Below are 27,996 nucleotides of genomic sequence, written 5' to 3' on the forward strand. Positions count from 1 at the left end.
ATGAATTTTTCCTGAAGTCTCCTAGATAGCTTGAAGGGGAGAAATCTTCCTACAATAACAAACTAGTTCTAGATAGGCCTTGTCTTAGACTTAGAAACAACGGAAACTTACTTCTAGTCTTGAATTGTGAAAGAGTAGTCTGTATACAGCTGTCTAAAGTTCCTATTTCTTAAATTGTAATATGCAGATGCAGGCAAACATCAGCATAGACAGAAAGCTTTGTATACAATATTGAATTGCCATCCCAGCAGCATTAAGTTATACTTCAGTTTATAGCTGATTTATCTTGCCTGTGTATGCAGAGAAGAATGAAGGCAAATAAAAGGTTACTCAAACACATAACAAAATGTAGTTGTATGTAGTTCCCTAAGGTAGCTTTAGAAAAGCTTATTTCTGAGTATCAAGCACTTTAGTCTCTCCTTTGAAAAGCTTATGAACAATTTGAAGATTCTTTAAGCTTAAGTGCTCTGTTCTTTAAAGTAAAACTCTGGAATAATGCTTATTTGTTAAACTTTCTGTTCTCCTCAGTCTGGAAGCATAAGCAAAGATGTTCTGCAGTATAGTGTTTTCAGTGTTGCAATATCTGGACTTGAAAAATCAGAAGTGTGGGTGCTCTGTCTTTCCTTAAATACCCTCCAAAACCATTTATTTTTTTGTGATGTTGAGTCATCAGGCAGAGGGTGGGTTCCTGTTTTCAATGAGATGTTCTTTAGGGAGAGATTTGTGAATGGAGAAAGGAATGTCTTCATAATTCTGCTGTGTCCACTTTGGCCTCAAAAAATGCTAGTTCTGCATAACGCACTCCACAGTTTCATTGTTTTAAGAAAGTTCACTGCCACCAGAATTTATTTTCTTTGAGACTGTGGTGTGAGGTGAATTCTTTCATTTGAAGAACAGCATAGTTTGTAATTAATTTGTGCAATTGTTTTGGCTACTGTAACATGGAAGGGTAGAGCAGGAAGGGTGTGCTCCTGGAATCTTGGATACAGAGCGAAAGCAAAGTGGAATTTACAGTTCCTTCTTTGGTCAGTAATTGTTACATTTTCATATTATGTGGCATCTTTATATTCTAAATCTAGCAGGGAAGATACACTAATCACTCACAGTACAAAAATCTACATGTTAAATTCAGTTCCCATTAACTGGGCTCACTGCTCATGATGAGGCCAACGCAACAAAGATTTTTGGCACTACCGTCGTGTTTTTCAGACACACGGTGACAGTTACAAAATCATCTTAATCTTTTCCTATTTAAAATTAATAATCATTTTAGTTAGTTTGCTTATTTTAATCTAGTACATCCTCTAAGCCCCATGAACCTTCTGTACAGCTAGTGGGGAGCACGTTCCCTAGGGATTGGGTTGGTGGCAGTTGGTGCTAGCTGACGGCGTCTCGTCGCTCACCCAAGCTGTCAGTGTGGAGCTCTGCTGTCCTCTCGTAAACTGTGAAGATTGTGACAGCGTGGCTGCGGTCAGGATCGGTGCTGTTGATGCAACCATGTGATACTTAATGGCAGTTCAGAAATCCATTTCACAATTTAAATTTGAACTCCTTTATATCGTGCTGGAAATGCATGCTCTGCTTCTTTAAAGCCTTCTTAGTTTCTCTTCAGCTGTATTTCTTCTGCTCGGTTTTCATGCCCGGACTTTGAACGGAGGCAGCACTGAGGGGAGCGTTTTCTCTTTTCCTCATCTCTATTCGCTTCCAGCTTTCTGCCCTGGACAAGGACCAGTCCTGGAGTTTGAGCGAGTGCCAGAGAACCGACCCACATACTAATTTGTGCGTTCCTTGTACTTCCCACCGACGTTACTCCGTTTTTTTTGAGGAAGCGTTAAGAACTAAAACACGTTAAATGCGTAACGTTGCAGTTCTGTGCTACTCCTACGACTTTCCCCCCGCCACGGAGGTTGTCGCCTCACGCTTTCACAACAGGTTACGTGATACCGGGACAACTTCAGCCCTAAGGGCGTTTCTCTTTAAGTCACCTCACCCACCCGGGACCGCAGCGCCCGCGGACGAGCAGAGCACGCCCCGCCTCACAGCCGCACGCCCCGCCCTGCCGCCCTCAGCCGGGCTCAGCGCGCAGGCGCAGCGCGGCCCCAGCGCTCACGGCCGGAAGCGCGGCCTCTGCTTCCGTGCCGAGGGCCGGCGCCGGCGGAGGCGGGAACGCTCGAGTGGGGTCGGGCCGCCATGGACAGGTGAGTAGCGGCGGGGGGCCGCGGGTTCACTGCTGTCCTCCGCCGTCAGCGGTGCCGGGCGGCCCTGTCGGGCAGCCGTGGCGCTCCGTGAGGCTGAGGCCTTCCTGCGGCATCCAGAGGAGCCGTGCCAACCTCGTGAAGTGCAGTGGAATAGTATTACATGTTGTGTTTATGTAAGACTTAGATTAAGCTTTATACTGTTGCGTTGTTTGTTTGTTTTTTCCCTCTTGCACGTTTTTCTTGAAGGGAGTGTATAGACAGGAGGGGGAACGGCTGTTTACGAGGGTGATAGCGATAGGACAAGGGGGAATGGTTTTAAACTGAGACAGGGGAGGTTTAAGTTAGATATTAGGAGGAAATTTTTCACTCAGAGGGTGGTGACGCACTGGAACAGGTTGCCCAAGGAGGTTGTGGATGCCCCATCCCTGGAGGCATTCAAAGCCAGGCTGGATGTGGCTCTGGGCAGCCTGGTCTGGTGGTTGGTGACCCTGCACATAGCAGGGGGTTGGAACTCGATGATCACCGCAGTCCTTTTCAACCCAGGCCATTCTATGATTCTGTGAGTCGCAGGGGTTGGAAGTGACCTCAAGAGATCTTCGAGCTAAAACAGGGTCCCTACAGCAGATCACACAGATGCGCATCCAGCCAGGCTCGAATATCTCCGTAGAAGGAGACTCCACAGTATTTCTGGGCAATCTGTTCCAGTCATCTGTCACTCATATCATAAAGAAGTTCTTCTGCATGTTGTGTGGAACTTCCTGTGCTCAAGTTTTAGATCGCTGCTCCTTGTCCCATCTGCACCACTGAGAAGAACTTGGCCTCATCCATTTGCCTCCCACTTCCACTTCCCTTTAGGCATTTATAAACATTAATGAGATCTCCCCCTCAGTCATCTTTTCCTCAGGATGAGCAGAAGGAAAAAAACATAAAATCATAGAATGGCCTGGGTTGAAAAGGACCACAATGATCATCGAATTTCAACCCCCCTGCTATGTGCAGGGTCACCAACCACCAAATCAGGCTGCCCAGAGCCACATCCTATCACTATCCACCTTCGTAAACAGCCGTTCCCCCTCCTGTTTATGCGCTCCCTTCAAGTACTGGAAGACCACAGTGACGTCTCTCTGGGGCCTTCTCTTATCCAAGCTAAACAAGCCCAGTTCCCTCAATCTTTCCTCATAGGAGAGGTGCTCCAGCCCTCTGATCACCTTAGTTTCCCTCCTCTGGCCCCGCTCCAAGAGCTCCACATCTTTCTTGTACTGGAGGCCCAGGCCTGGATGCAGTGCTCCAGATGGGGCCTCACAAGAGCCGAGTAGAGGGGGACAATTACCTTCCTCTCCCTGCTGGCCACCCCTTTTTTAATGCAGCCCAGAACATAGTTGGTCTTATTTGGGCTGCAAGCACACATTACTGGCTTGTGTCTGGATTCTATGATTCTTCTGGTTTTCTTGTTCTCCAGCACAATAAGCACTGCATAACATTCTTGCGTTGGTTGGTTGGATTTGTTTGTGATTCTTGCTAATGGATAGGATGGACATTTGGACCTATGATTCAGATATCACTACTTGGGAATGTTATTTTCTTTTTAACTGGGATTTTGAATCACTGCTGTGAAGTTACTAGCATTTGAAAGAGAAGATTAGCTAAAGAGAGTAACATTATAATGTATGTTTTGCTTGGATGTGTTTTGCTTACTTTGTGTCTGTGTTTCTGTTTTCTAGAAACAGTTTTGGAGATGTACTGTCACCCCTCAGTATAGAGACAGCCAAGCCTGGCCGAAAACCAAGCTCTCAGAAAAGAGTTTCCAGTATCCTTTTTCTGCAGAGGCTTTTTATTTTCTGTTCAGTTGTTGCGTGCTGTGTTCGTGATGTCCTTATATTCCTGCTTTTTTCAGCAGCACAGTGCATTACTTGGCCTTTACAGGAGAGTTTAGGAATAAACCAAGAGATGCAGTGACTTGCTCTGTCACAGAGTAGTATTTCTTCTGAATGGAAATTCTCTATCCTCTCCTTTTTCCCTCTGTTGTTTTCATAAATCGCAAACCATGTCAAAGCTGCCATGGCTATATCTTGGAATGGATTGTTCACCAGACTTCAATAGGAGTAAGAGATTGTCAAAATGCCTGTATAGTCAATTCTTGACTATATCTAGATAGATTTTTCTCAGTTGTGGACCATTCTGATGGCAGGGATGTTGTTGTGCTCGCTCTTTCTATAGTATGGTGTTTTACAGTTTTTCATGGGCTTATGAAGTCAGGTTGATGACAGCCTAGAGAACTACGTGAGCCATAGCCAACTCCATCCCTGAATTTTCATCTCTCAGTTAAAATATTTTTGCTTTTATGATCTTTTGTGTACATTTTATGTCATCAAGGTGTATTTATTCAGGGCACCATAGCTTTCTAGGCACCATGACAGCAAGAGAAGTACATACAATTAGATTTCCACAGAATTTTCCTTTCCCCAGTTATATACAATAAAAAGAAACATTTAATAAATTGGCACCTAATATAATGCTCTTTTTTCTGATTATGATAGCAAAGGAATCCAGTACGTAAGTTCCTAAGCTCATCCTTCCATTTTAGTTTGGTGGCCTTTTTTGTTGTTGTTGTTTTTGGGGTACGCTTTTTCTTGCAACCACAATATTGGCCCTATTGTTCAAAGGGTACCTGGAGGCTGATATAAAATGGGGCACTGAAACTTTTATGCCAGCACTTCTTTAGTAAGCCATATTTAGAGCATTGAACTCTGTTGCCTTCTAGTTAAAGCCATCGGTGTCATGGAATGGAAAGAAAATTCCTTTCTTAATATGAATGAGTCTTGGATTTAATTGTTATGGTTTATGCAGGATGTAGCAGCACTTCATGGAACAAAGTATTCTCTTTGATCCAAGCAACTGTGAGAACTAGGACATCCCATACCTGTCATGCTGATGTTTCTGAGCTGTGTTTTGGAGTGTCCCTTCTAGCCTTCCAGCTTTTAACCTTTTTCTGAAACGTTTTATGATATAATTCAGGATAAGTGAATGGGACTTTCTACTTTAGTCTGAAATGTGTCATTCTTATTAGAGTCCCACTTAAATTATCTTCCTTTCCAAGCTGTCACAGCCATTTTGGGTAGAGCTAAAGAGTGTTTCTTAACTTGTTAATCAATCAGTTCTTTCATCTCTGGATGACAGTATTGGAAATATGACACCCAGAGGCCAGATGATTCCCCGAACTTCCAGTACGTTGTTTCGCCAGCCATGTGAGTCTTATTTTGTTTTTTATTACACAGTTAAAAGGAGTAATTTGCTTCAGCTCTGGGGCCTCCAGCACAAGGAGGATGTGGATCTGTTGGTGCAGGTCCACAGGAGGCCACAGTTCTAAACTAAAAGAGGGAGGTTTGGAATTGACATTAAAAGAAGTTCTTTACTCAGTGGGTGGTGAGGTAGTGGGACCACCCCTGCAAATGGATACCCCATTCCTGGAGACGTTCAGGGCCAGGTTAGATGGGGCTCTCCATGGGCAGCCTGATCTTGTGGGTGGCAGCCCTGCCTGTAGCAGGGGCTTGGAGAACTGGGTGGTCTTTATGGTCTGTTCCAACCAAACCCATCTGTGATTTCCAATGGAACTGAAATGACAATGGGTGCGCTTTGTCTTCAGGTTTATGTGTACTCTGCTTGGAAGATTACTGCTTGAGAATGCTCCAGACTTAGTCATACATATATAGCCTTAGCATAACTATGTGTAGACTATTAAATTCCATAATTCATGATTAACCTCATTACTTCAAAATACTTAGGCCTAAAACTCATATTTCTTTTCTAATTGGGTTTCTTTTCTAATCTGGGTTTCAAGCCTTGTGACGGGAAGAAAATACTTATGGACAGAAGCAAGTTATTTCTTCATCTGGTCGATCTGGCTGGTGCATGACTGAGTAGGATTTCATAAACACTTCAGTCTCCATTACAAGATTGCTGTCAAGAGTTCCATGACAGAGCATCATGGTCTTAAACACTATTTGCAAAGAAAGCTTTTTGTCTTCCAGTTACTGCACTATCTCGAAGCTCTCTGAAGCAGACAGACACATCTACCATACTGGGAGCAGCAGGGAAATCTCCTCTGATTCTGCAGAATTCTGGTCTGCTTGGCAATCAGTCAATGGTAAGGCAGTTAGAGCACATTTTTCCCTTTAGCTCCTGTGAAAGTTCAAGGAAGCTACAAGTTTACTGTGTCTCTGTATAGTTTGCACTAGGGACAAACTGCAGGTGGAACAAGCTTACTGTTATTACTGCTTCTATTGAAATTTGATACTAGTATTATTTATTACTGTGATGTTCTTTGAGGTGATGTAGTGAGGAATGAAGAGTTTTTAAGCCTTCTTAAATACCCCATATATGTTAAACTAGTCCTTAAAACATCAGCTTCTGACTGCAGAAATCTTGACTTCGCTTGTTTACAGATTGTTCAAAGATGATTATTTTGTCAGCAAATTGAACCTGAAGAATTTTCTTATTTTAGCACTCTAATGGAGTAAGTTTCATTTGCATGTTAATGTTTGAACTTCAAAGAGCAAGCTTTTCTGATTTCTTTTTAGATGACATTAGTTATCTTCTATGGTAACATCTTTGATAAAACAAATGATTATAAAAGTCATCGTAGGTACATCTGAACTATTTTATCTGTTTATTTTTAAATTGATTCAAAACAACATGTTTTTCTGAATATGAATTTTAATGCGTTCTTCCTTTTGGTTGTTTCTTTAGTTTGTGGCAGCCCATTGGTTTCTTTGAGATGTATGGCTCTGGATCCTATTGACTCTTGATCAGCACTGATAAAGTTCTTAGTAGTAGCACTCTGCCTGTGATTCAGAGCCTCTTGATATTCTGTAAATAGCATTTTGTGAGTATTTAGTGCTCTGACCTGAATCCAGTATAGTTTAGCAGGAGGAAGTTCGGGACTAGAAAAGAGCTTTCCCAGGAGGTTGATGGGAAAAGGACATCTTGTGGCAATGCACTTGCTGGTAGATTACAGCACTCATCAGACTCTTTTGTATTTCCCACAGGGAGCTGATATAATTTTTCTGGAATTGAGTTATATTTGCTCAGTGGTCTGAACATTTTGGAGTGCTGCAGCATTTTGTTCTGGCTGGGTAGAGGGCAAAAATGGCAGAGAGAAATCAGGCAGGTGAAACAATGTGGATAGAATCTGGAGCATAAAGAAATGAACAACACATATATGATCACAGTTTTTGGATATGCTTAAGAGACTTATGGCAATGTTGTCTGGTTCTCTGTTTTTTCTGGTTTGGACTGGGAGCATTTTGACAGCCAGGAAAAATAATCAACCGTTGTCATATCCCTGGGTTTTGGTGTGTGGAGAAATCCATTGCTGTCATGAAAACAGATGTAGGGAGCTATCCTGTTTGTGCAGTGCATGTATAGTCTATCTTCTCTTATGGCCATTTTGCTTCCTTCTGTCAGGTAAGCTTCCCCTAAAATACACCCAAGAAAGTATGGCTTTGCCTCGTTCTCCACTTTAATATTCTTGGTGTTTTCTCTTTAAAAATGTATTGCTTGATCCAATCAATGTTTTGAGCAATTCACTAAGAAGATTGAAAGACTGAAATAAATGGTTCTGATAAAAATTTTATCTATTTTGTTCAATTCTTCACAGCTGCTTTACAACTTAGTCAACAAAATACTAAGTTAATAAAATGTTTAACACAACAGACTGTGAAGGGATGGAGTTATGTATGTTTAAGGTGAATAATGGTACAGAGGAATTTAAAATGCAGGGTCTGATTAGATTAGCACACACACTTGTTATTTCCTGAAATAAAAGAGAATGTTATTTTTCCAGATTAAAATTTTAATCTTTTGAGAACAGTTTGTTAAAATTATAGTTGTGCCTTATTTAAAGACAATTATTTCATTACTAATTTTTTGAGTTGCTCTGTTTGTACCACTCACATAGAATGAAAAAACCTTGGAGCTAGCCTTGTAGTAGTCTGAGTTTGCTGTTTATTTTCTTTATATTGTTTTGCTTTTAGTTGGATGAAAGTAACTGGACAGCAATGCTCTCACCTCAGCAAACAGGAATGTTTACAAATCTAGACATGACAGAAGATGTCACCATGAGTGCTGTACTGTTACGTGAGGATGATCCTGGGGAAGCTGGTGAGATGATCTGAGGTTTTCATCACAATTGAACACATACATGATCTTGTTTTCCTGTATCTTCTCACTTAGATATTTCTATGCCAGAAACAGTCTAGTTTAAAGAACTCAGAAGTTAGCTTTTCCAGTTATTGGAGCTTTGCCAGTTTGTTTTCTGTGGAACCTGATGACACGAATGGCATGCTGTGGGTGATGTAATACACAAATTGAATTAGCTTTGTGGAGACATAGAAGCAAGTTTGTCTTTAAAACTCAGATGACAGATTTACAGCAAATGTTTAATAATTGTTTTACTTATCTCATAGCTTCTATGTATCTTTCAATATTAGCTGATAAATTCTTCTGACTTTATGAGGTACAAACGGTTCATATCATCATTGCTAACATTTATTAACGATGAGATACCTTGGCATCAGAAGGATTGTTTTTTTTTAATGTTGGGATTTTTAACCACATCATATCTTATATGGCTTTCTTATTCTGTGTATTCTAGCTACTATGAGCATGTACTCAGATTTTCTGCATTCCTTCCTGAAACATACATCAACTACCATTTTCGATCTTGTGGATGAGTATGAAAGTATATGTAATAGTCAGGTAAATAATTTTCTTGGATGGGTCTCTCTCTTATTATTTGTTTGAATTTCTCATCCCTTCTGGAAGTTATGCTGCCATTTTTCTGATCCTGAGAAAGTCACAGTGCTTAACTTAGACACTTGAAATCTTCCAGCTGGTTGCAGTCTTATAAGTCACGAACACTGGCATTGAATAGCATCCCTCTTTGCTCATCCACTGCTTTGGCACAGGAATGCCTGTTGTGCAGCTTAGTAAATACTAGAAATGTCATCTGACTGCCATTCCACTGCAAGTGGCAAGCATGAGGTGGTGTATAGATTTTTTTTTTTTTGTCAGTGATAGTGAGCTGGATTAAAAAATACTCATTTCTCAGAGCAATAAATAAATAAAATCATTTTACTGTGGTAACCTAAGAGCTTTCTACTGCATTCCTAACAAACTGGCAGTAGAGTTCTCAATGTCACATTTAAGAAGTCTGTTTTTTAAAATAATGAACCATAGACTGATGGTTCGTTATCAGCAGGGATTGTAAAAATAAAACTGACGAGCAGTATTGACTGTGTATGTGCTTATTTATTTCAGGTGAACATACTGGGGAAGATAGTTTACAGAGCAACTCCTGGACAGCAGAAGTTCTCAAAAACTGCCAGTGTCTTGTGGCTTCTCAAGCAGGAGATGGTAACGTGGAGACTGTTGTCCTCACTTTATAGGTAATTTCTTTGAAAAGCCCATTACATTTTTACACTGATCTAACTTTCTTAGACATCTTGCATACGAGAGAATAAGTACAGAGTAAAGGAATTAAGTGCCTATTTTTTTATTTGTTTATGGAACTAAGTGCTGATCATGATGCCTATTTACTAGCTACTTATGGGAGCTGAAAGTTGTTAACAGTCCTGTTGCTATTTTCTTAACTTGTTGTATTTTTATAAAACACTTGAAAGGATTTTTAAGTGCTTTTGCTTTTATTATGCATTCTCCTGAATTGTTTCAGCTTTATTTTTGTAGTTAAGGTTTTTCATTTTTATTTCTAGGGACAGAATACAGTCTGCACTGGAAGATGAAACTGCCTTTGATATCACAGTAAGTTTGAGGGTGAAGAATAGTACTACTGTTTTTAAAGGATATGTTTTAAAGCTACATTCTTGCATTTTATTTTTTTTATAATTCCAGTATTGCAGCCATTCAAAATTCAGAGGTAAAAGAAAGTAAACAGAGATGAGATCGATTTAATTACTATCAAGATAAATATTAAGTTATTCTACATATAGTTAAATTCACCTTTCACAATATATTCAATTCCAAATTGAAAATGCTAGTTTAAACATTTGTATCAAGTGTATTTTGCTTTATTTCATTAAGAATTCCTCATGCCCTTGGAAAATCCACTGGAAATTACGATATATTTATTTTTAAAAGTTGCATCTGTAGTGATAATGTTTCCTGGGGCAGAGATAATTCTGCTTTGCCTAGAAGAACACGTCTCAAGCTGTCTGGTGCTTTGCAATCCTGATTCCAATTTATCTCAAGAGAAATCAAATTTTTTGGAGTGTTCTTATTTCAATTGTAGTCTTCTTGTGTGTATCAATGCAGTGCTTCCAGCCTTTGCTGCCAGAATATGCTTAGGAAGACAAAACAAGTAAAGCAACTCAGCCTTTGTAAAATTTATGATTGTAGTTGTTTTTTTCTCAGTCATGAAATAGCTTCCTCTATGATTCCCACTGCTAAGTTGTCAGTGCTTTTAAATTAAACTCTGCTGTGCCAAAAAAAAAGTCTCTTCCTATCTGTCTTTCTTAGAAAAACACTTGTGTGCTTCTGCTTTTGTTGTAAGAAGGCTAACTTAATGCAGGAGAGCAGGAAGAAGGATCAGGGTTTGGGGCTGGTGTGTGTGTTTTGTTTTGTTTTCTGCATGTTCATGTTTAGTGCTCATATGAGCTCTGGGAAAATGTCTGGGCTTTTCCTCATACGAAGTAATGAATTTGTGATAATATGAGAGCAGTCAGTAGAATTAGTGGATCTACTGTGTAAAATCTTTCTGTGGCCATACATTTGAATTATATTATCAGTCTTTTACAGATTTTAGTGTGACAGAAAGTAGATGATCCAGATAAAACAGATGTGTAGCATCATCCCTTTCTGAAAAGGGACAGGGGAAGGGAGCATGCCGAGCTTACAGCAAATTTGGAAGTTAATGTGTGTTCAGTTTGATATTCATGTTTTTGTGGTAAGTTTTCTTTTCCATGAAGTGGTGATGAACTTTTTCTTAAATAGGTTTTAAACACAAGTGAAAAGACGAATGTAGACAACTTGTTTCAGAAAGATGCACTTGTTCGACAAAGCCAGGTAGGACTGAATTTTTATGGTGAAAATGGTAATAGATAAGTAAATACTTAAATGTTTATGACATTAATATTATGTCAGCTTTAGAAAATATGAGCTCTGTGTGCATTTAATTAAGCTATTTCAAGTAGTTATTTCTTTATGTTCATCTAGGCTTGTTATTTTCTGTATGTGCAGAAATATTACCCTTTGATTTCTAAAGATCAGAAATATTTCAGGCTAGGCTGGAGAGCATGGAAGGCTGAGAACTATTCTAATGTGGATCATCTGAAACTTGGTAATTAAGGAACTATTAAATAGCACAGTAGTAACTGCAGCATCTAGTGAGAAATATATCAAGTGCCAAAACAACCTTCAAACTGGGTACTTAGAGTGAATTTGTCTTAGGATGTGTACACCTTGGATTACTGTGTAGATAACAAGTAGATTCAGAGATGAAAGACAGAATATTATTTATTGTGTGTTTGTTCTAAAAAAGCCTATTGAATTTCATTCCAGCTGGTGGTAGATTGGCTAGAGAGCATTGCCAAGGATGAAATTGGGAACTTCTCTGATAATATTGAGTTTTATGCAAAATCTGTATATTGGTGAGTTCAGACTTTGATTGTATCCATGCTTCCTGAAGTGTAATATTCACAAAACTAGACACAGATTCAGTCCTGAGCCACCTAAAAAGTTGGTCCATTCATTCATTTTTTCCTTAAATTCTTAGCTGTAAAAAGTGAGCTTCTCCCCAGTTCAGGTATGACTTCTCAAAAGTCAGGTACTAGCTTTGGGAGGAGAGGATGACAGGAAGGTTGTCAAAACAATTTAATTTAGTTTTACATAGATGACAGTTTAATTTTTCATAAAAAGACACTATAAGAGATGGTCAGCCTGGATAAAACTCTTCTCATGTGTTTCTCTTCTGTGCTCAGTTCTTTGTCTTGCTTGAACTTTGGCCTGTTGAAGTCCATGTCATTACTTTTGTCACTTATCCTTCACCAAAGTCATTATTGTCATCTTTATTATCAATGAAGGATTTTAAGGCAGGAGAGAGCAAAGCCCTCTTGATTCTAGTTCCTATTATAAGCGTTGTTTTAAAGACAGGTGAATACAGGCTTCTGGAATCATGTGTTCATCTAAGTTGTTTTTCTGTCTAAGACTGACAACGCTGAATGCTAGTGGGAAATTTTGTTCGTGCAGAACTCAATCAATAGTTCATATACATTGAAACTGGTTTTGAAAGAAGTCAGAGCCACGTGAATTGATTCTAGTTTTGTACTTCTAATGAAATTTGACATTTTCGCTACAATAACACTGTTCACTGATACAAAAACAAACCAAGTATGTCTTTCTTGTAACCCTATTCCACTAATCCAGAAATATTTTTTAATTTTCATGTATTATTAAAATGTTTGCTAGAAATCCTTTCTTTTTCTCAAAAACATTTCACTGCTCCCAGGGAGAATACGCTACATATCTTGAAGCAGCGACAGTTAAGTACATACATTGGAAGTTCTCGACCTCTGGTAACAGAGTTGGTAAGTGTTAATTAAATATAAGACTCAGAATGGGCATAAAAACCATTCAGAATGCTTTACACAGAGCATATATGCTGTTTGCTAAAAATTGGTGGAACGGGGTGATTTTTGCTATCTGTAAATTGTTGCAGTATCTAAAAATTGCAAGGCATTCTGTTGGAAAATCAGTTCAGAAATTATGAAGCAATGAGGAGCTAGCTGATGAGAGGATGTTAGTGAATGCTGAAGTTGAAGTTGCTGGATGATTAACATAATGATTAAAATTATCAGATCTTAATGTATTTGTATTAAATAGAAGCAAGTACAACTACTATGAAAAGGCTGCTGAGAAGTTGGAGAAGGATAGACAGTCAGGTAGGTTGATAGGCAGAAGGGGAGAAGATTTTTGAAGGTGAGAAGAGCTGGAAAATGCGAGATTTGAGGCAAAGGCATAATGATAAAATAAATAAAGAGATTACAGTGTCTCCCTTTGATAGGAACAGTGACAGAAGAGGAATAAAGGAAATAAGAAAGACGAGGAAGTAGCATGCTAGATATTATGTGAGCTGTATAACATGTTGAGCCAATATGAAAATGTGACTCTAAATTGTAAAGCAGGACAGGAAATCATTGGAAGAGGCAGATGCGTATTATGTGAATGGATGGATGGTTCCTTTTTTTCCTTGCAGGATCCAGATGCTCCCATAAGGCAGAAACTGCCACTTGATGATTTGGATCGAGAAGATGATGCAAGATTACTGAAGTATCTCTTCACTCTTATCAGAGCAGGGATGACAGATGAGGTAAGCCACAGAAAGTTAAAGAATATTCTTGATTAACTAGTTTAACTTGTTTAAGATCTTACTATTAGAGCTAATGACAAGCTATGTAGTAAAATATCTATTTAATTTTGTCTTGTAGGGATTTAATTTTCAATAAACTGTCAGTACTGACAGTGATGCTAAATTAGTGGTGGGAAAAATATTGCATTTAGTTAAGTAACTTCAGGTGTAGAATAGACATTATGGAAGAAGTTGCATGTTTATTTTGGTTATTTCATAATATAGCTTTTTTTTTTTTACCTTAGTGATTTTGTACAAAATACTGCCAAACACATGAGATTTTTCAAATAACTTCCCAATTTCATGTCTAATAATTAGTAGATTATCATACAAACTAACTTTTAAATTAATCTTTTGGAATGCTTGCACTTGTAACTAAGGAGAGATTTTTTTATGTATGCTTTCTTTAGAAATAGCTTTTAATTAAGCAGCCTTTGCTTGCTCTGCTCCTCTAATGTCCCCTTGGCTGTGTGATTTGAATGGAGCTGAGGGAGAGTCATGGCTAGCATGTTACTTTTTGTTGGTTTATTTATTTATTTATTTATTTTAACTTTTATTGTGTGGCCAGGTGTCTTCACAAGGAAAAACTTCAAATAGACTTTATCTGAATATTCTAGACAGCATGCTATTCTTCTCCATTCACCCTTTTACTATAATTCTGCTTTTTGCCTGCTCTTACAGAATATACAATATGTATACTTTGCCTTAATCCTTATGTGAGTAGTTCTGGTCCTAAAGCTGCTCAGAATAAAGATTCCCAATTGTAAAGCAGCTTTTGTGATTTTTGTGTAAATAGTTGTACTGTGGTGTGGTCTGAAGGCCTCAGCTGGAAGCTCAGTCCCTTATACTAGGCTCTATATTTATGTAATGACATTTAGATAATGGAAAGGAGAAGGGACTTCAGATTCCTGTGTCCAAGACCGTAGATTAGGAAAATGGTTACTTGCTGGTGTTCTGTTCCCCTGTGCATTGTTTGATATTATGGGCACAAGTCCACATTGCTTCAGAGAGGTATGAATATAAATCCGCTATTTCAGTTCTTGCACTACGGTGTTCCTACTGTCTAGTAAGCATGGAGTCTCTTATTCACTATTGAAAGAGTTAAGTTAAAACCAAGAATCAGCCTTGGTTTATTTATCTTACGATAGATAGATAATATATATACTATGTGAGCTTGACCAGCTTTTCTCTTCTTTCTGTTTGTCACCATTCCTAAAATGGCTGACTGTCTGCAGCCTTTCCAGTATTCTCTTCCAGAAGAGAATGGAGCTGGACAAAACAAACCATGCCCACACATTGCAGTGTCTCCAGCTGTTTGTGGTTTTTTTGTCAGTGCTGGAGTGATACCAGTCAGACTTTAGCTAACTTTTTTTTTTTCCTCCAGGAGTGTAGGATTGGAAGAATTGTAAGCAAGCTTTGTATTAGGGTTATTTTTCCAAGTACAGTTTCTGTTTTACATTCCATGCTATTCAAAATAGCTTTGAATTAAACCTCTTTGTACTAGTGAGTAGCTATTGATATCATGGGAAAGTTAGACTTGCTATTTTTAGCAGCACACAAGAGGTTTGGCAAGCTGTGTCAATTAGAAAAGTAGGTAAAGAGATAGTTAAGGAATCTAAGCAACAAGATGGTACTTTAAGCTTACATAAGTAATAACTTATAACTTGATATCAATACATAAGTATTGATAAAAACGAAAACATTTAATGAAAAACACACTTGATTACATTTTATTTACTTTGAAATCCTTCAGTTATTTTAAGATTCTTTTTTGCCTAGTACAATCTCAACACAAATTAATGATTTTAATAATGTTTACATTTTTCCCTTGAAGTTGACTGCAGAAAAAATCCATTATTTTTCAGGCACAACGCTTATGCAAACGATGTGGTCAGGCCTGGAGGGCTGCAACTTTGGAAGGATGGAAATTGTATCATGATCCCAACATAAGTGGAGGTATTTTCTTCCATCTGCATTTGAAAACTGTGAAAATAAGCAGAGGGCTTTCTCTTTAGCAAAGAGAAATAGCCCTTACTTTTAATATTAAGGGACTTTCTGGTGCCTAAAATATTTTTACCATGTCTGTTGATCACATTTAACCTGTATGAAATGGTTTTAGTTGAAGGTACGAGTTCACTGAATCCACTTGATATAGTAAAATCAGTTTTGGGGGTTCTTTTTAATACAAGCATAACAGCTAGGAAAACAAATGCCTAGGAATTCTGTGTAGATCTTCACCACCACCATTCATGTCTCAGTACGTGTTTTCTCAATATCAGAGAACCTTCTGCCATCTAGAATTATAGAATGGTTTGGGTTGAAAGGGTCCTTTCAGATCCTCTAGTTCCAACCCCATGCTGTAGGCAGGGACACCTCCCTCTAGACCAGGTTGCTCACAGCCACATCCAGCCTGGCCTTGAATGCTTCTAGAGGGGGACACTCACAGCCTCACTGGGCAACTTGTTCCAGTGTCTCACCACCCTCACAATAAGGAATTTCTGATATTTGATCTAAATCTACCCTCTCTTCCAGTTTAAAGTCATTAAGCCATCTTGCAAATACTTTATTGCTTATGGACTCAAAAACATTCTGTCTGTTTTTCAAAAGATATAATGGTACTGAAGAGTTCAGCAGAGGTAAATGGAGGAGAAATACACGGTTTTATAGTATTTGGACTCTGCTAGATTTAGCAAAGAATTTATGAACGTGTCTGAGTGCTATGCACACCTGAGACTGGAATGCATACTGCTGTACTATTTTTCAAATCCTGATATCCCATTACTTTTATCTGTACAATTCACTGGTGTCTTGGCCTTGTTTTGGAGTGTTGCCTACCTACCTTTCCTGCTGTTATGGTGTTGGTTTTTTTCCTGTGATGCGCACTGTCATGCGGAGGCATGCAGCTTGGCAGCAGCTCTGAAGCAGTAGCATTTATTAGATGCTTATAGTCCTTAAAATATAAAAATTCACTAAAAATTCTCTTGCCCTCTAACTGTGTTTTCTAAATACAAATAGTCTATTTATGTTGTGGTCAAAACCTTTTTTCTTTTTTTTTTTTTTTTAAGGCTAAATTGCAACTAAATGCTTAAAGTACTGTCATTTTAAGACGTGCATTTACCAGACTTGCCAGAAGAGCTACCCTGCAGACCAATCCATTGATAATCATTGATAAGCATTGGAAAGAGTTTCAAAGGGATTGAAATAGGGTTAATAACAGAAAATAGACTTTTATCTTACTGCTTTCTTTTTTAATACCTTTTTTTATTATTATTATCCTTTGCAAGGAGGAAATGAGGTACAGCCTGTTGAAGGGAATCCATACAGATGCATTTGGAAAATATGTTGTTGGCGTATGGCTGAAGAGGTAAGATGATGTTAATTTGCTTGGTATTCATGTTGAACTTCTTTGAACTCAGTAACATGATTTTTAGTAAGCCTACCTTTTTGGTTTATTGTTTGTGGGATTTGCAGTTCATGTTTCTAAGAGGACTTCTGAAATAATATATTTTTCATGTAGTGAGAAATCTGCCCAATCAGCATCAATCTTTAAGACTTTGGAAATGTCATTTTTATTTGGTTGAGAGTGAAGCTGCTGATGCTGGGTTCAATCTGGACTCAGTTGAATGGGAAAGGAAAAAACATTGTTTTCCAACTTTTCTTTTTAAGTGCATGGAACACTTTGTAACAAATTAGTCTCTAATAAAATTTAACTGATCAGGAAGCATGGGTGCTTTTTAACTCACAGGTAATTTTTCAACTGTTTATTTTAGGAGCAATTTAACAGATATGAGAGAGCAATCTATGCAGCACTCAGTGGAAACCTCAAGCAGGTATGTCAGGCCTCCTAGTAATTGGTGTTTGACAGTTGTGCATTTTGTTTTTATATGTTATAATAGCATCATAAAGACATACTTCTTAATATGCTTTCAAGAACTTAGTAATCATGACAGTAGCAAGCAGTACTGTTGTAGCAGACATGCTCTCTGTAGGATTTTTGTGCCTTAATTAAATATACTTGATACACTCTTTTAGTATTATTCTTGCTGACTCTCGGTACAGCCAGTTCTACTTTTGTTTTAGATTTGAAATTTTAGTATTATCTAAAAGATTGTTCAGCCTCTTTTCTGCTCATGCACCATATTCTGATTTGTCAGTGTTTTAAGTTGCAAGCATTAGTCAACCTGATGTATCTAGACATGACTCTGTAACTAAATTTTATTACTGATAGTTTTAAGTCAATCTCTCCTCTTATTAGTTTGAATCCTCCCAGTATTTTCTGTGCTCTCCTTCTCCTAAGTGGCGATGTTTTTTATACATGTATATAAACAAATCACTATTTAGGAGAAGGAGAGCACAAAATTGTGTGTGGGGCTGGGGGTACATATAAAAGGGTGACAAGGAAGGTTATAGCCAATATAATGAAGGTTTAGCTGCTGCTAATCAGTGGTAGTCTCCTACTTGAGGAACTTGACACCTCCTTTCCCTCCCTGTCTTGGAAGGATGTGTTAGAAATAGAAATGATTCACAAAATAAGATTACTAGTGCATTTTTACAGTTATTTTATTCACTGAAGTTTGAAATGAGCTCTTTTACAGAAGGAGGCATTGTAAAGTTATACTGAAATACAGAGCAGAAATGCTTACCTCCTTTTGACAGAGGAAAGAGATGTTTAATGAAACTCAGTATTTTCTGTAACTTCAGTAATTTTAAAATTGCTGTAAGAGAGAAATGTTTCCTGAAGTGCAGTGTTGTATCTGGAACTTGTCCCAGGGCTTCACTGCTGAAAGAGCCTAGTAAATTTCGGGTAAGAACTGGAAATAAAGTTTTAGCACATTACTCTATGTATAATAGCACTATCTGGGCTCTCTTGCTCAGTGATCTCCCAGATATTTTTTTTTCTTAAACTTCCTATTATAATTTTAGAGGTATAATGGGAATGCTTGTATGTAGTTTTCTCAATGTTTTCTTGCTATATGGATAAAGTAACACATTAAGTCTTGGAAGTTCAAACACTTCCAAGATGGCATTGCCACAGAGCCCTTCCTTTATTCCTTCACCATTCATTATTCCACTGTGACTTGTGCAGTCATGACCTAAAGCATTGAGGGAAGTGAGGAATTTTCCAGCAGGAAAATGTCACAGCAGAAGAGTGGATTGTTTTCATCTGGGTTGGCTTTCTGAACTGTTACAATATAGAGGGAATGGTGTCACAGTGATGCCATCAGTTAAAGGAGGTAAAAGGTTTTTTTATTTTGGCTACTTTTGATTAAAAATAATCAAGGAACTAGATCGTTATTTTAGTGAAAGGATTTTTGGTTTTATCCTGCATTAGTGAAGGAAAGGTTGCTGTTTGTGATAGCTTCTAGTCTGCTTTGACAGCAAAAAACCTGATCCTAAATTACAGTTGATGTGTTTGGATTCTGATGGTTCTCCATCTCTAACAGTTTTTGCTCTGTTTTGTTCTGTTGTTTAAAATACACAGCTTCTTCCAGTCTGTGACACCTGGGAGGACACTGTTTGGGCATATTTCAGGGTCATGGTGGATACACTTGTGGAGCAGGAAATACGAACATCAGTAGTAACTGCAGAGGAGAAGGAAGAGCTCCCTAGAGAGTATTTAGAAACCAAGTAAGTTTTAGGTAGCAGTTATGTTCCTACCCTCAACAAAGGATCCTTTCACAATATTCAACACAATGTTTGTGGTGTTGTTTGCTTGTTTGTTCTAACCTTCTCTCTTTTACTTTAAAGCTGGACTTCAGAAAAAGTTTTTGAAGAACTTCAGGCAACAGACAAAACGGTATATATTGCTTACAGTTTCTCCTCACTGTTTGCTGTTTTTACTTACACAATGGTTTGTGCTTCTCCACTATTTCACGAAACAGTGACAGGTTTTCTGTCCCTGTAATGTATACTTAATTCAAATAGATTTTTCTGCCACCTTTTAATGATGAAGAAGGTACAGGTTCTGTCTTGTTTCTTATCTGCCAAACTAACTGAATGTGCTAAAGAAACAGTGGACTACAGATTGCTGTCAGACATGCAAAGCAGACAGTGTAAATCACATTTTTAACACTCTGATAAAATGTGTGAAGATTGATTGCTTGTGGTTTTCTTTGTAGGAGGTTTGCATGTATATTTCAGAACAGGTCCTTCAAAACTGAAAAGCACATATTTTTTAGTATACTGTATTTGTCCTTAACACAGAGTATTTCATTTAAGCTGGAATAGATAACTTCTATGTTAATTTTTGTAAAGATTACATTGAAACTGTTTGGTGGGGTCAAATAAAGAGCTTACAGATGGAAGCAGCTAGCCAGATGCACTCAGCTGCCACGGCCTTTCTGGTGCCATTCCCACCAGCCAGGTTCATTGGTGGATTTGAATTGTGTTTCATGCCTTTTCTCTACAGAAAAATGTCTTCAAGTACATTTCACAGGCCTTTTCTTTAAGGATTCTTAGAAAATGTTGCAGCTTTTATGACTTTGTAGAATCTGTTTGATACACTGTTATTCTGTTCAATGCAAAAAGCCCTTATTCTTGGATTTCTTTTGTGAAAGCATTAACTTCAGAGATCTAATTCTAGCTCTTTCAGTTTGTCAATATTCTTGTAATTTGGATGGATGTAGCAGGTGCATTTTCTTTTTTTTTTATGTAGAACACCCTTTGAAATAAGAGAGCTGCTTTTTTTCCTCTAAGAAACCTTTGCTTTATTTACAAATTTGCTTGTCTTTTTTTTTCTTTTTTAACATGTTGTGCCATGAGATTTTATACACAGTTTGAACTTCCTGTTTTCCTCCCCAGAGAGTTATAGAGGAGAATCAAGAACACTATCGTGTGATTCAGAAATTCATTATACTGGGAGATGTGGATGGTGAGCTTTTCTCTAAGTGGCTTTTAAATGTCAACCAACTGCATTATTTCTGGTGATCTTTCCAGAAACTTCTCTGTGAATGGGTTTTAGAAATGCACAGTGGGCAAACTCCACCGAAAAGCAGAGCTGATTCTTTACTTGAGAACTACAGGGAATTTCTGCAGATTGACCTACAAAATAATTTTCGAGGCGGTCATGAAATCATGTAAATGATTCAGAATATATGTGAGAATATTGCTGCAACTTTGTCTAAGAAATAACAGAATACATACAGCAGATATTAAAGCCAAACAGATGAATGTTAGCCAAGGTGTTGCAATTCTGTTTTATTGTGCTTTTAAGGCTAAACTATATTAGTTGAATAGATGCGTAGTTTTGAAATATTTCTTAGGTGCTTTCCCTGGGGTATGACTGATACAGACATGTGATTGGTGGCTACAGGTCTGATGGAAGAATTCAACAGATGGCTTTCCAAAGACAGAAGTGTGCTGCCAGGGCACCTCCTTCGTTTCATGACACATCTTATTCTGTTTCTCCGCACTTTGGGCCTGCAAACTAAGGTAAGTGTTAAGTTCTTGTAGCAGTGTCCATTCTTTGAATTAGGATGAATGTATTTAAATACTCTAAATATGTCCTGTAATGGTAAATTACTATGAGGCTGATGATGACCTACGTGCCTGTAGTGTGTTTGTTGATATTGGATCCTAAAGGCAACATTAAAAAAGAGCATCTCCTCCTGTCCAGATCAGCTTCAAAAATGTTTGAGGAAGGTAGATTTTATTTAGAAGCCTGTGTGGGAATAAAAGGACCTAACTCAAAATTCAAGGTCAGATTTACATACAGCAGCTGAAATAACCTGACCTCAGGCACTGCCCTTGGAATTGTATTTATTGCTGGATGCGCATAAATGCATTTGCTTGAGGGAATTAGTTCCTTTTGGTCCTAGCCAAAACCATTATATTTTCTACAAATACATACCACATAAGGTGCTAGCTACCTAGCCACTTTGTGCTAAATATAAGGATGAGTCGCAGAGCTGCAATTACTCTTTTCTGAGGCAATCACAAGTAATTAAAGCCCCACTTTTCTATTACTATAAAATTTAGAAGCATACATATGAACTAAGTTCTTCTTTTGGTAAAAGAACTAATGTATATATTCTCTAGCTGATCTCAACAGCTTTCAGTTATTGTGTTTGTTTTTTTTTTTTTAATATCTGCTCATTGCTTCATTCCAAATATATTTTGAAGTTAGTTTTGATGTTTTGAGTACAGTTCATAGAAATGCTTAGATCAAAATCCTTGATGTCATTTATGTGTGCTTTTAGTATTCTTGCTTGTAGAGAAAACTTAGAGAAATCTCCTCAGGTACTGTTTGCATCAAAATGCTGAGACAAAAGTAAAGCAAGCTTGTTTTTATTGAATGTTGCAGTGCTTTGCATTACTCACAGATGATAATAAGAATTTGACAAAAGTCAGCTTGCATGGTTTTAGCATTTTCCAGCTTACAGACTGACTACGACTGAATGCAGTAGATTTATGAATTAGTAGCACTGGAGTCAGCAGCAGTAATATTTCTATTGATTAAACATAAAGCAAGGTGCCAGTCCACCTTATTTTGTGATTTAGATTTGCTTTATTGTAGCACCTGATGATCCAGTGGCTTTAGATTTTTTAGTTGTTAGCTGCAACAAGAGAAACTCATCTAGTGGGCTGAACAGGAATTCTAAATACACTTCAGTGGATGTTTCTTTAAATTTTGAAAACCTTTGGTGAGGGATATAGCACTAATTTGTTACTGCTTAAACATAAATCTGCATAGACACAAGATAACCGTATCAAACTAAAATGATAGCTCAGAAATCAACACTTGGTTCTTAGCTAACGCTGTTCGAGTTGTTCAGGCTGTCCTTGGTATTTCCTGGTGTTCAGGGGTTGGTTGTTGTTTTTTGGTGTTGTTTTTTTTTGCTGCATTATCTCATTTAAAATTGAATTTATATTTGTTTGCAATAAGGAGGAAGTTTCTGTTGAAGTCCTAAAGACCTACATTCAGGTAAGCCTTCAGAATTCTATTTTGTTTTCTTTGACAGTTTAGACGTAAAGGAGGAAAAAGTGAGAATAAAGGTTACATGGTGGAAAGAGTTAGTGCTCTCCTAATAGATGGATGGAGGTTTGCCTGAGCATACAGCATTTCTGTCAGAGATGCTTAAGTAGGAGATTATTGACCTTATGTTTAGAAACTGAGAAACGAGTGGAGTCTTCTGTACAAAGGGAAAAAAAAAGCACAAAATTAGGAATCTGGCTTAACATTATTTAATATTCATAACTTAGATGTTCACATAGAGGTTTGGTTTTTTTTAATATTTACTTTCTATTCTTCAGCGGATGATATCAGAGAAGCACACAGATTTAATAGCTTTTTATGTTAGCCACCTGCCCCCAGAGCTGGCTGTTGCCCAGTATGCTCTGTTTCTAGAAGATGTTACTGAAAGCGATCAACGCCACCACTGTCTTGAATTAGCAAAAGAAGCAGGTGAGATGTGCTCTATATTATGTTTTCTTTCTGCAACCTGGAATAGCAATTCTATTTCTAGAATAAGCTAAGTATCACTTTTGCTTGTAGATCATGTCCAAACATAGCAGAAATTAAATGCTAACTGCCCGTCTTAAATATATGCTCTGAAGTTTGACAAACATATCTGCATGCAGGTCCCCAGCACAGACTGTTTGGTGTTTTCTGTTATCTCAGATATCATTTCTCTAAAATACAAGCAATAAATTATGTATCTCAAAAGCCTATAATTTAATATGGCAGTGAGAGTGTGATCATCCCAACAACAGTTACTGATAATGTAAGAAATAAGGTCAATAGCCCCACTCTGAAATTCATTCAGCGATAAGTTTGAATTTCTGATCCCCACTGCATAATTCTCTTTTCACCTAGGCCTGGATGTTGCAGCCATAACAAAAACTGTCGTTGAGAACATCCGCAAGAAAGATGCTGGGGATTTCAGTCACCATGATCATATGTTGGACACAGGCACAACAGAGGTGAATATGCTTTGTTAGGGAGCTGTTCCAATCTGCAGTCAAGCACAGAGTCCTTCACCACATCTGTTCCATATTTCTCTTTCAACACTGCTGGAAATTGCCTTGAGAGAGTCTGTGAGAGAAACATGCTTTTCATGTAGCCAAGCAAGGAGATGAATTGCATGAATTCTTAACTTTTGTTTCTACATCTCTTTGATCTTCTGGGCTTGAGTTGTCTGTCACTAGTAGAGTGTCACTGTGAGAGCAGTAAGTGGAGGGTGAAGCCTGTGAAATATCTATGACAAAATACATTGTAGCTGAGAGTAGAGTATTATTGAACCTTCTAAGAATTATGAGGATTAATACTTTGGATGTCAGATGTACTTCAATTCCCTGTTCAAATGATATATTCTAGCTACTACAGACATAGTCTGTACTGACAGGTTCCTTGTCATCACCACTGAATGTCAGCTGGATCCCATTCAATACTTCAGTGACAATGAGATACTATTAATAGCTAGCCTTCTATTTCCAGAGTAGTGTTTGGAAAGCCCTGATACTTTGTAAACATAGAGCAAATTTTTTGCTGTTTCATAAAAAATTTCAACTCTTGCCCTCTGAGCTAATGAAGTAGTTTACCTAGTGCAACAGTTGGAAAACTGGTCCCAGGCTGAGTGTAACCCTAAAGTTTATAGGAAGGGTTCAATAAACCATGTTTATAGAGTGCGTTCGTGTTAAGGTTTCTATGCTTGGTAATTCATAGAAGTTCCTGAGATCTGATGCTTACCCATTGGTCTGAAAATTTCGGAGGTATTTAGAAATGGATTTTTTTTGATGAATTTAGACCATAGAGATTGTTTCCTAAGGTTTTGATACAAAAGGTGTGAATAAAATGATTCTTCTTAGTACGTTGTAAGACTGTCCAAAGATCTCTGGAAGCCTGAGTATTTCTTTGAGTAGATTTATTATATTTGATGCTACCTGTGTTGTTTTAAATGTTAGTGACTAATAAATACATTGGTTTTTACAGGCAGATCGGCTGAAAATAGATGTAATTGACTGGCTTGTATTTGATCCTGCACAGAGGGCTGAAGCACTCAAGCAAAGCAATGCTATCATGAGGAAGTTCTTGGGTACTCAACTTCACAAATACTGTAGACTTTTAAAGTGTTGGTTTTGTTCTCGTTGACTCTTGGCAATATATTTGATCTGACTGCATCTGTTAAAAGGCATGGGTGTAATAGAGTATAGCACTGTACAGTGCATCTTTTTTCCTTATAGTGACTTCATTGTGATACAGTTTGTCAGTTTATGCAGGTAAAGTATGGGAATTGCACAGCTGTTGATACTCAGTTCACGTTCTTACAGCATCCAAGAAGCATGAAGCTGCAAAAGATGTGTTTGTGAAGATTCCTCAAGACTCTATAGCAGAAATATATAATCAATGGGAAGAACAGGGAATAGAAGCCTCTCTTCCAGCTGAAGACGACAACGCTATAAGAGAACATTTATGTATACGGGCATATTTGGTGAGTTTTAAATAAACTGTGTTCAGAGTTACTAATAAATACTAACGGATAATAATATAAATAATGGTGGCTTTGCTTTGCTGGTGACATTTTAAGCTTTACCCATTTGATCAAACTTCTGCTTCCTGGATACACTGTACTTGAAAGTTTACAGAATAGTGAGAGCTCCTTTCTGTACTCAAAATTAACAGATGTCCAAACATTGTTTCCAATGCAATGCAGGAAGCCCATGAAATCTTCAATAAATGGTTTCAACACATGAACTCAGCTCCACAGAAGCCGCCTTTGTTGCCACAAGCAAGTTTCACTGAAAAAGTGGCCCATGAACATAAAGAAAAAAAATACGAGGTAGGTAAAAGTTATTTACTGTCAACATTTATGTTCTTGCTGAAGAGACAGTCTTAGTTTAATGAAGCAGAAGTCTGCTTGTTCCTTTTGCTTAAGAACTCTATTTATAAAATACTGTTTATATGCCAAAAAGAGGGGGTAGAAAACAGTACAATAGTAGAGCCACTGCACAAGAAATTCTCATACTTTTTTCCTGTGTGACTCAGATTTATTTGCAATACTGCATTATGTAATGGTTAAGTATTCGCTACAATCTATTGTTTATCAATGTTATAAATAAATCTGAGTATTTGATTTTTCTATTAACTCTTCCGTGGCTGAAGGTTCTAATCTAAATTACAGCAGTGCTGGCTGTTATGCACGAAGTGAAGATTCTGCTACAATAGCCTTGGAATCACTCTGTCCAGCAGAAGATAATTTCCTGTTTCTTTGCTAGGTGGACTACGGTATCTGGAAAAGTTTCTTGGATGGTCTTACAAGTGATGTCAAGGAGAAAATGTACAACGTGTTGCTGTTTGTTGATGGAGGATGGATGGTTGATGTTAGAGAGGTAAAATAATTTTTAATATCATGCCATGGGCCACAAAGTACTGGATTGTACCCTGCTGTACCGTTGTCATCTTTAGTTCGATGTCCTTCTCTTTACTTATTAATAATTCTCTCTGGCCTTGCTGTCACCAGTTATAGGTCACTTCCCCTTCAGGTATGATATAAACCAGATCTGGCAGTCCAGTTTAGGCTTAGCCCTGTTGTTTTTTTTTTGCCTCTGACACTACAAATACCTTGATTATGTTGCCTTTTAAAGATAGGTGTTTGTAATACTAATGTATATTGTGCTTTGGTGAGGATGCGGAGGAGGACCCTGAACGAACACATCAGATGATTCTGCTGCGAAAGCTTTGTCTGCCAATGATGTGCTTCTTACTGCACACGGTGCTGCACAGTACTGGGCAGTACCAGGAATGCCTGCGGCTGGCTGACATGGTGGCATCCGAGCGACACAAGCTCTATACGGTGAGTTACTGAGAGCTGCAGGCAGCTTGGCTTCCAATTAAAAGCTCCGTGGGTTGGCTGTGAAAGAAGCTTCCGTACAGAGAGGAAGACACCATATGGTACTGAACATCCTAAGTTTCTTCATCTCTTCCCATTCACTGCAGTAGTAAAGAGTTTCTTTTTATGCTGAATCCAAGTGTTAACTTTGAAACACCAAAGATGATGGCAGAATAGTTCTTCTGAGTACCGATTTTTCGATAACAGCAATTGAACTGAAAGAAGTTGAACTATAAAATTGAATTGCATTGTAATTGATCTTTTTTCTCCATTATACTTCAGAGCATTTTATAAGCAGGTTTCACTTGGGAGAACTCGGTTTACCCAACCTTCTCCCTCCAAGACCCCCAAATACAGTCCCCCAAAATACATACCTCACAAAAATCACACACCCCAAAAGGCATCCGTGTTGGATGGAGGTAGAGGGTTAGAAACCAGATAGGAAACATTGAGACTAAGAAAGACGCTGTGATGCATTTGCATGGATTGCCTTTATAATATCTCTGCCAGCAATAACAGGAAAATTAAACTTGTCAGTTCCCCAATACTTTGTGTAGTAGCTGAGACAGAGTTATCTGGACACTCCTTGTGGGATTTGAGCACTGCCACTGCTCCCAGTCCCATACCAAATGTCTTTCTGAAAGGTGGATCTGTTGTGGGCACTCCTCCAGATGAAAAATCAGTGAAGACATTGAGTAGCTCGGCTCAGCAAACCACCATTCACTTTGATACCAGTGCAATTCCTTGCAAATAAATATAACTCAATTATGTACTTTTTTTATTCTTAGGTATTTTCAAAAGAAGAACTACGAAAATTCTTACAGAAGCTGAGGGAATCTTCTTTGATGCTTCTGGACCAGGATCTCGATCCCTTGGGATATGAAATTCAGTCTTAGAATTTCCTTTAGATATCTGCAAAAACTTGAACGTGAAGTCTGGACACTTTAATCAAATTTAGTTTGTTGTGTAATCTGTTCTGATCTTTGTTCCAAGAAACACAGTTACACAGATTTCACTTTCAAAGTGCTGACCAACATGAGAGGATATTTGTTACACAATTTGTCTCTTTTGTAACTTTTTTTTCTAATAAATGTGCTCTACAAACAGAAAATGTTTGTTCATTCACATCTAAACTGCCAATACACGTAGAAAGGTCTTGTGTGGACTTCGTTCCTGTACGTGCTGAGGCGCTGCCTGTCGATGAGAAGCGTTATTCAGCAGTACAAGAAAGTGCAGGAGTGCAGTGAAAAAGGAAAGTGAGGCAGCGTGTGGAAAGCAGGGGAGGGGAACATCCAACAAAGAGCGAAGTCACGGGCTCCCAGCAGCCCTACAGAGGAGACAGCGCTGCTGAAGGGCTCAGTTTAGTCGCTCAAAGGTTGAGGTAATCCTGACCTGGGGAAAAAGCGTTCGTGTCCGGAAGCGAGCGCGAGGTTCTGCGTTTCGTTTAAAAACCTCCTCGCACGTTTACATGCGTACATGCGCCTAGCTTTTCCCCCAAAGGGAGAGGGCAGAGGGCGCAGCTCTAACGCAGAGGGCGTGACAGCGGCAGCAG

The 27,996-nt window shown here is 38.2% G+C and overlaps 1 protein-coding gene across 2 annotated transcripts; it reads left to right on the plus strand.

Moving 5' to 3' along the window:
• Positions 1-27,565, plus strand: NUP107 (nucleoporin 107). Of its 2 annotated transcripts, XM_031589493.2 has the most exons (28): positions 1-2,198; positions 3,920-4,005; positions 5,354-5,443; positions 6,227-6,342; positions 8,231-8,357; positions 8,851-8,954; positions 9,516-9,643; positions 9,968-10,016; positions 11,205-11,276; positions 11,772-11,860; positions 12,718-12,796; positions 13,465-13,578; positions 15,483-15,573; positions 16,902-16,981; positions 17,388-17,447; positions 19,100-19,245; positions 19,366-19,414; positions 20,419-20,488; positions 20,930-21,048; positions 22,502-22,540; positions 22,870-23,020; positions 23,432-23,538; positions 24,548-24,650; positions 24,886-25,046; positions 25,269-25,394; positions 25,831-25,944; positions 26,241-26,408; positions 27,233-27,565. In XM_031589493.2, the coding sequence occupies exons 1-28, from the start codon at positions 2,191-2,193 to the stop codon at positions 27,338-27,340; spliced, it is 2,754 nt and encodes a 917-aa protein (XP_031445353.1). In that variant the 5' UTR covers positions 1-2,190; the 3' UTR covers positions 27,341-27,565. The 2 variants fall into 2 exon arrangements, with proteins under 2 accessions (XP_031445353.1, XP_089994630.1); XM_090138504.1 differs by lacking the exons at positions 1-2,198; positions 3,920-4,005; positions 5,354-5,443; positions 6,227-6,342 and adding an exon at positions 6,864-7,661.
• Positions 27,566-27,996: the final 431 nt, after the last annotated feature.

The sequence above is a fragment of the Phasianus colchicus genome, chromosome 1 (genome assembly GCF_987193195.1).
Source record: "Phasianus colchicus chromosome 1, bPhaCol1.hap1.1, whole genome shotgun sequence".
NCBI classification, from domain to species: Eukaryota; Metazoa; Chordata; class Aves; order Galliformes; family Phasianidae; genus Phasianus; species Phasianus colchicus.

Excerpts from the sequence above, each read along its gene's own strand:
- NUP107 (XM_031589493.2), top strand. Across the intron at positions 15,574-16,901 it reads TGATCCCAACATAAGTGGAG|GAGGAAATGAGGTACAGCCT; the intron begins GTATTTTCTTCC and ends ATCCTTTGCAAG. Across the intron at positions 23,021-23,431 it reads TGAATTAGCAAAAGAAGCAG|GCCTGGATGTTGCAGCCATA; the intron begins GTGAGATGTGCT and ends CTTTTCACCTAG.